Below are 8,130 nucleotides of genomic sequence, written 5' to 3' on the forward strand. Positions count from 1 at the left end.
CTCTGAAAGTTTTACTTGTCCACACTTGTCTGGCCAAAATCCCCAATGAATCAGAATATAGGCTGAAAAATGAGTGGGTCGTTTTTGGAGCTCGGCCTCCACGGAGGCCGAAAAAAAACTCAAAATTCTAATTTCTCAGTTTAAAAAAAAATGAAAAAAATTGTACAAGTAAACAAGGTTGTGATGTGTATGTGTGTAAAATTTCAGAACAAAATACTTTGAAATGCGATCTGAGCAAAAAAAACAAATTCATAGACTTTGAGAATGAATAGTGCAGCTACTAAAACGCATGAGATTCTTTTTGCGTGTAGCACTCATTTTAATGTATTTCGTCCTGAAAATTTACAAACTTGTGCATTATGTCTATAAGTATATGTGTATTTAAAAAAAAACTGAAACATGCAAATTTGAATTTTGATCATTTCAAAATCGGCCTCCATGGAGCATTTTTGCTGAAAAATCTAAAAGAAAACGCAGTCCAACCTTAGTAATTACCCATGTTGGTGAATCCAGAGTGTTTACGATAAATATAGGACCTCTTTAGCTAGCGAACGATGGCATTTGCGAATGTTATTTATGGCAAATCCTTCAGAACACACATGCCAATTTCTTCATAAACACATGGCAATTCTGGCAAATATTTTGCTGTGAAAATTGTTGTGCTTGCTTCAAGGAATTGCCATGTTCCCGCAATATAAAATGCCATGAAAAACGTTCATTTTGTCATATCCCCAGCGAACGTCCGCCGAGTAGCATTACCGTAAATATAGGGGGTGTTTGGTTCAGAAGTTCTAGGACTTTTTCTAGTCCCAGGGACTAATCAAAAAAGACTCTCTAATAGAGTCTTTTTCTAGTCCCTATAGAAAAAGTCCCTCCCGTTTGGTTCCTAGGGACTTTTTTTAGTCTCTAGGACTAAAAAGTCCCTGAACCAAACACCCCATATTAGTAGTACCGCAAAAAGTAGTAAGTACTACAGTATTGGTGGATCTTTAATGAGTTAATTAACCTAGAATGGCTCCTGCTCCTCCGGTTTCACTGGAAAAGCAGGTTGTGGTTGGGAAGCACAAGCGTGTTGCCGTTGCTAATTACGTGCACTCAATAGCCAGCCAGCCACCCTCAACACCTCGCTGGCCGGCCCTGCGCGTGTATAAATACTGGGTGCCGGAGCACACAAGCCTCACACACCAAGCACACCTCTCTTCTTCCTCCGTCTCTCATTCTCTCCTCCCGAGCTTCATAGCTCACACGCACACAAAACCAAGGCAAGATGGTGGGCACGCTGGATGAGGGGAAGATCGTCGACTACTTCAGGAACAAGAGCGTGCTCATCACCGGAGCCACGGGATTCCTTGGCAAGAGTAAGTGAGCATGATGAGGATATATCATATATGCATGCCTTGCTATTTTCTGAAGAACAGTTCATGCATCCATGCTGAGAGTCCTTGGTGTTGCATTGTGTGCTCACTCGTCGACCTGTGCAGTAATGGTGGAGAAGATCCTGCGGGTCCAGCCGGACGTGAAGAGGATCTACCTGCCGGTGCGGGCGGCCGACGCCGCGGCGGCGAGGCGCCGGGTGGAGACCGAGGTGCGTGCCTCTCTGCCCGTCCATCATGCTCCAGCATGATGGTGATCCTTGCACCCCCTCCATCAATCTCGCTCTGAACACTCCTCTGTTCTAGAGTAATACTAGTAGTAGACAAAGGATGCATGCCGGCAGCATGGTTCTCATGCTGCAAGGAACACATGCGAGCTTTCTCTCAGACAGAGAAGCCCCCAAGCTGCTCCCACTGTGCCCCTTGTGTCTCTTCATTCCGTTTCATATTCACTACTCTTTTTTTCATTGATAATCAATACTGTAATACTAGTAATATTATGTGGCGCATCGGAACAAAACATGCATAGATATCACAGAACCATAAATAGTCCAGCTGCCCGCTGCTATATCAGTGATGCAAACATGAACATGGGTAGAATAGTTATCTTATAGGCATAAACCGGCATTAGTCAGGACTAGGTGCACACTGTTGAGTCTCATCCCTGCCGAACATTCAGGCAGGTCACATGCCATTTTTTCTTCTCTTTCTGAGGTTGAGAGTCACATGCCATACTCTGCATGAGAGGTGGCCATGAATAATCTCAGCTGTACACCGCTCATTCTTCTCTACTACTCCCTCCGTTCCTAAATATGTCTTTTTAAAGATTCCAACAAGTGACTACATACAGAATAAAATGAATGAATCTATATTCTAAAATATGTCTACATACATCCATATGTTATAGTCCATTTAAAATGTCTAAAAAAACTTATATTTAGGAACGGAGGGAGTAGATACTAGTTAAATGCACAAATATTCTGCCAGCTTTTGGTATGCCAGGATTAATTTGAACGAGAAACCAGATACTAGTAGGCGTATGGTTGACGAAATTTTCAACATTTTCATTTACGCCCGATCCTGGAAACCGGGAACCTTGGGAAAACCGGCCGCAGGATGACAATTAAACCGGCGGCGAAGTAGCGCAGCTGTGTGTGTATCCCTAGGAGTCGTATGAGGAGTTATGGTGTGGGTAGGCCGGTAGGTTTGGTCAGGTCGACTCGATTCACAAGTTTTCAATGGCCTCTGCCGCATGCAGTGCACAACTGGTACTGCACCACCACCTAGCTAGCTAGCCGGCCAGTGTGCAGCCTGCATGCATGCATGCATGCATGGCTGGCTGGCTGCTGCTGGGAAATGACGAGCGCAGGGCACCATCTGGCACTGGCACCGGCACCACTAACTACAGCTTCATCAACTTGAGAATTCAGAACCCAGAGTTTCTTGTCATATGTGTATAGAGTGGACCGCAAGTCTGCAATGATGTGTTGGTACCTGATTGCATCAACAATGAACACATATAACTGCAATTATGTTTTGGTTAGTAGATTCTAGTATATTGCAAAAGAAAAAAAGTGTAGTTATTGAGTGGTGCCAAGGAGATCCAGAGCAGAGACAATGGGCAGTATGCTTGGTCCTCCACCCTACTCCTACTCCATCTAGTAAAAGCCGGGAAAGAAACCCTTCCAGCACGCCTGGCCCCTCTTCATTTCTTCATATGCATTCACTGATCCTTCATTGTTCGGCATGGGCAATTTACAGCTGCAGACAGTTGCACGGGTCGGTTGTCGTGCGCTGCAGAAGCAATTTATAGTTTTTACCAAAAGTTGCCTGAGACACTCACCATGTTGGGTGGTGGATCCACAGTGCGTGCATGCATGTATCAAACGCACATTGCAGGTTAAGAATTGGTGTAAATCAAGCACGTCTATTGATCAAACTAATTTTATCGAGACCGGCGTGGTTCGCAGGTGGTGGGGAAGGAGCTGTTCTGCGTGCTGCGGGAGCGCCACGGCGCCGGGTTCGACGCCTTCGTCGCCGACAAGGTGGTGGGGCTGGCCGGCGACGTCATGCGCGAGGGCTTCGGCGTCGACCCCGCCACGCTGCGGGACCTCCGGCTCGCCGACGAGCTCAACGTCATCGTCAACGGCGCCGCCACCACCAACTTCTACGAAAGGTGCTGTGTACTATTGACTGTTTTAATTAACTTCGTCAGAGAGAAAATTCAGCGGGAGAGAACGTGCATGGCTGCACCTTCTTCTCCAGAGTAGTGAGCTCATCAATGGCCTCTGCAACTAACTCTGGAATGGACGTGTGCGTGCTCAGGTACGACGTGGCCCTGGACGTGAACGTGGTGGGGGTGAAGCACATGTGCGACTTCGCCCGGAGGTGCCCCAACCTCGAGGTGCTCATGCACGTCTCCACGGCCTACGTCGCCGGCGAGAAGCAGGGGCTGGTTCCGGAGAGGCCGTTCAGGGACGGCGAGACGCTGCGCGACGACGGCACCCAACTCGACATCGACGCCGAGATGAGGCTGGCCAAGGACCTCAGGAAGCAGATGGAGGCCGACGACGATGTGGACCCCAAGGCCCAGAGGAAGGCCATGAAGGACCTCGGCCTCACCAGGTTAGCAATCCTATATTTTTCCAAAGTTTCTCCTCTTTCCTGTGAAATTCAAGTTCAAAAAACAGAGGGTTTTATTTTGTGAAACTTGGAACTGAAATTCAATATATTTTTTTGTAATTGTGTGTGCAGGGCCAGGCACTTTGGGTGGCCCAACACGTACGTGTTCACCAAATCCATGGGGGAGATGATGCTGGCCCAGATGATGCGCGGGGGCGACGTGCCCGTCGTCATCGTCCGGCCCAGCATCATCACCAGCGTCCAGAACGACCCACTGCCAGGATGGATCGAAGGCACCAGGTCGGTTCAAACTCTTTGGGTCTAAATATGAATGCCAAGTTTCAAATTCAAATTCTAACACCGAAATGAAAAATGCAGGACGATCGACGCAATCCTGATCGGGTACGCGAAGCAGAGCCTGTCGTGCTTCCTCGCCGACCTCGACCTAACCATGGACGTGGTAATTGCTTCACTCGTTATTAGTTCAGCAAATGCAGAGCTGCTAGTGCTACTGTCTTCTTGCGAACGTGCTGCAGTAATGAGTAATAAGTATACTAGTACAGTGTGTGACCATGCTGCAGTAAGTTGCATCTGAAGCGTCTGTGCCAACCAGGCCAAGTGGCTGCTGCAGTGCATCAGCCAACCTTAGATGTACTTGGCTGCGTGCGGTTACTATCTGAATCTTGCCTGTTACAGCAAGGTTACATATGCTGCTACTGGATTATCACAGTTCTAACCCAAATGCGCTACCATGGTGTCTGCAGATGCCCGGCGACATGGTGGTGAACGCGATGATGGCGGCCACGGTGGCACATGCCTCCTCCACTCAGACATCAGAGCCAGAGAAGAAGCCGCCTCCGCAGCAGCAACACCCTCACTCGGTGCCGGCAGCGCCAACGGTGTACCACGTGAGCTCGTCGCTGCGGCACCCGGCTCCGTACGCGGTGTTGTACCGAACGGGGATCCGGTACTTCGAGGAGCACCCACGGGTGGGGCCTGATGGCCGCCCCGTGCGCACCCGTAAGGTGCGGTTCCTCGGCAGCATCGCGGCGTTCCACCTATTCATGGTGCTCAAGTACCGTGTCCCCCTTGAACTCCTCCGCCTGCTCTCCATCCTCTGTTGCGGCCTCTTTGGCCTTGCCGCCCTCTACCACGACCTCGCCCGCAAGTACAGGTACATTCTTCTTCCGGAATTAGTTGACGCTCAAACGAATTATCTAGAGGGAGTACAGTTTAAACACTTTTGCGGTTGTACCGTGTTGATGTTATACCATTGGCTTAAGAACATGCATTTTGTGTAGGTTCGTGATGCAGCTGGTGGACCTGTACGGGCCCTTCTCGCTCTTCAAGGGTTGCTTCGACGATGTAAACCTCAACAAGCTCAGGCTCGCCATGGCCGACGGTGACCATGCCGATTCCGCATTCAACTTTGACCCCAAGACCATTGACTGGGACGACTACTTCTTCAAGGTCCACATCCCTGGTGTCATGAAGTACGTCCACAAGTGATGTTCTGTGTGCGATCTGCTTCTGCGTGCTGAGAAGGAATGGAGGAAATCAAATTAATGGTAGCGCTAGTGTGCCTTGCTTGTGTTGTGTAACCTCCTTCTTCGTTCATCGAGTATTATTGGTTGAGTATTGATTGTATTGTCATTGGAAGTTAAATTAACCAGTGACTATGAGTATAACTAAGATGAAATTACTTGCATCATGGCGGGTCTCTAAAACTAAGATAGTACAAGGATCCTATGAAGTACATTGAAATTACTTAGTACTTTTCATGGTACTATCATAATACAGTTTTCTAGTGTGCACTTGTTGATGATTAGGATGTGAGGAGTCAAAGGAGACCGTTTTGTGTCGACCGAGGAACTTTACATACAATTCTTTTTTCTAGAGATTCTAGAGAAAGCGAGACGAAGTGAAACGAGAAAGTTTTCTTTATATAAGAATTAGATCTACATAGACCATATCTAAATAGAATGGAAATCCAAAAGAAAGGGAGTTGGGATTCCATTGGATGAATCTTTAAAGAAGATGCAGCACAGAGGAAACAAAAGGCTAAAACTAAGCGCTTTTGTTTGAACAAAAAAGATTCTTGTTTCACCGAGGAAAAGAGAGAAGTTCTGGATAAATTGACAATGCTGAATTGAATTAAACATATCAATGTGCATCTTATATTTGATAACAATCAAGGAAAATAAAAGTCAGTATAATGGATAGACAACTGGACATAAAACAACCAGTAAACAATAAAATAAAATTTAAAATCATGATAGCCTTATTATTCCTTCGATTGTACTGCCTCTGTAAAGTAATATAAGACCTTTTACATGGTCTCGCCATCTGCCAGAGATTAAAAATCAGTAACGAAAAGAGACATATATGAATGGTCTCGCCATACCAGGCTTGACATGACATCTAAAAATCGTAGAAAAACCGCTTGGAGCGGCGGGTCGAGGCCCAAAGGAGGCCGGGTTGTGTGCGTGCTTCGAACCACACTAATCTACACAGTGCAGGCTTGCAATCCATCATCACCGGTCTAGAGAGTCGGAGAAAAAGCACAACCTTCGAATGTGCATAGGTGCATACATTAGTAGAATACTGTGATTCGAAGCTAGCTCACAACCTGGCCTCCTTTGGGCCTCGTGTTGGAAATATGCCCTAGAGGCAATAATAAATTGGTTATTATTATATTTCCTTGTTCATGATAATCGTTTATTATCCATGCTAGAATTGTATTGATAGGAAACTCAGATACATGTGTGGATACATAGACAACACCATGTCCCTAGTAAGCCTCTAGTTGACTAGCTCGTTGATCAATAGATGGTTACGGTTTCCTGACCATGGACATTGGATGTCGTTGATAACGGGATCACATCATTAGGAGAATGATGTGATGGACAAGACCCAATCCTAAGCCTAGCACAAGATCGTGTAGTTCGTTTGCTAAGAGCTTTTCTAATGTCAAGTATCATTTCCTTAGACCATGAGATTGTGCAACTCCTGGATACCGTAGGAATGCTTTGGGTTTACCAAACGTCACAACGTAACTGGGTGACTATAAAGGTGCACTACAGGTATCTCCGAAAGTGTCTGTTGGGTTGGCGCGAATCGAGACTGGGATTTGTCACTCCGTGTAAACGGAGAGGTATCTCTGGGCCCACTCGGTAGGACATCATCATAATGTGCACAATGTGACCAAGGAGTTGATCACGCGATGATGTGTTACAGAACGAGTAAAGAGACTTGCCGGTAACGAGATTGAACAAGGTATCGGGATACCGACGATCGAATCTCGGGCAAGTAACATACCGATTGACAAAGGGAATTGTATACAGGATTGATTGAATCCCCGACATCGTGGTTCATCCGATGAGATCATCGTGGAACATGTGGGAGCCAATATGGGTATCCAGATCCCGCTGTTGGTTATTGACCGGAGAACGTCTCGGTCATGTCTGCATGGTTCCCGAACCCGTAGGGTCTACACACTTAAGGTTCGATGACGCTAGGGTTATAGGGAATAAATATACGTGGTTACCGAATGTTGTTCGGAGTCCCGGATGAGATCCCGGACGTCACGAGGAGTTCCGGAATGGTCCGGAGGTAAAGATTTATATATGGGAAGTCCTGTTTTGGTCACCGGAAAAGTTTCGGGTGCTATCGGTAATGTACCGGGACCACCGGGAGGGTCCCGGGGGTCCACCAGGTGGGGCCACCAGCCCCAGAAGGCTGCGTGGGCCAAGTGTGGGAGGGAACCAGCTCCAGGTGGGCTGGTGCGCCCCCCACCAAGGCCCAAGGCGCAGGGAGAGTGGGAGGGGGCAAACCCTAGGTCCAGATGGGCCTTAAGGCCCACCCTAGGGGCGCTCCCCTCTCCTTTCCCCTTGGCCGCACCCTAGTTGGGTTTTGGGGGCTGCCGCCACCCCTGGGGAGGGAACCCTAGATGGGGGCGCTGTAACACCCCGAGAATCATGCTACAGTAACTCCCTGTGATTAAGCTAATCATGTTGCTAAACAGGGCTTGATCACATTTGAATCACATTCCTTTTCAAACTCCTAGTTCAAACTTCAATTAAATTTAAAAGTGGAAAATAAAAGTTTTCAAAAATTTAAAAAAAAATGTTCGGGC

The 8,130-nt window shown here is 47.3% G+C and overlaps 1 protein-coding gene across 1 annotated transcript; it reads left to right on the top strand.

Moving 5' to 3' along the window:
* Window positions 1–1,175: 1,175 nt before the first annotated feature.
* On the top strand, window positions 1,176–5,823 carry LOC543003 (alcohol-forming fatty acyl-CoA reductase). Its single transcript, XM_044517105.1, has 8 exons — window positions 1,176–1,358; window positions 1,482–1,585; window positions 3,344–3,549; window positions 3,699–3,998; window positions 4,128–4,295; window positions 4,374–4,455; window positions 4,760–5,169; window positions 5,297–5,823. Exons 1-8 carry the CDS (start codon window positions 1,268–1,270, stop codon window positions 5,502–5,504), a joined length of 1,569 nt encoding a protein of 522 aa, XP_044373040.1. The 5' UTR covers window positions 1,176–1,267; the 3' UTR covers window positions 5,505–5,823.
* The last annotated feature ends 2,307 nt before the right edge of the window (window positions 5,824–8,130 follow it).

This window comes from Triticum aestivum, chromosome 4D (genome assembly GCF_018294505.1).
Source record: "Triticum aestivum cultivar Chinese Spring chromosome 4D, IWGSC CS RefSeq v2.1, whole genome shotgun sequence".
Lineage (NCBI taxonomy): Eukaryota > Viridiplantae > Streptophyta > Magnoliopsida > Poales > Poaceae > Triticum > Triticum aestivum.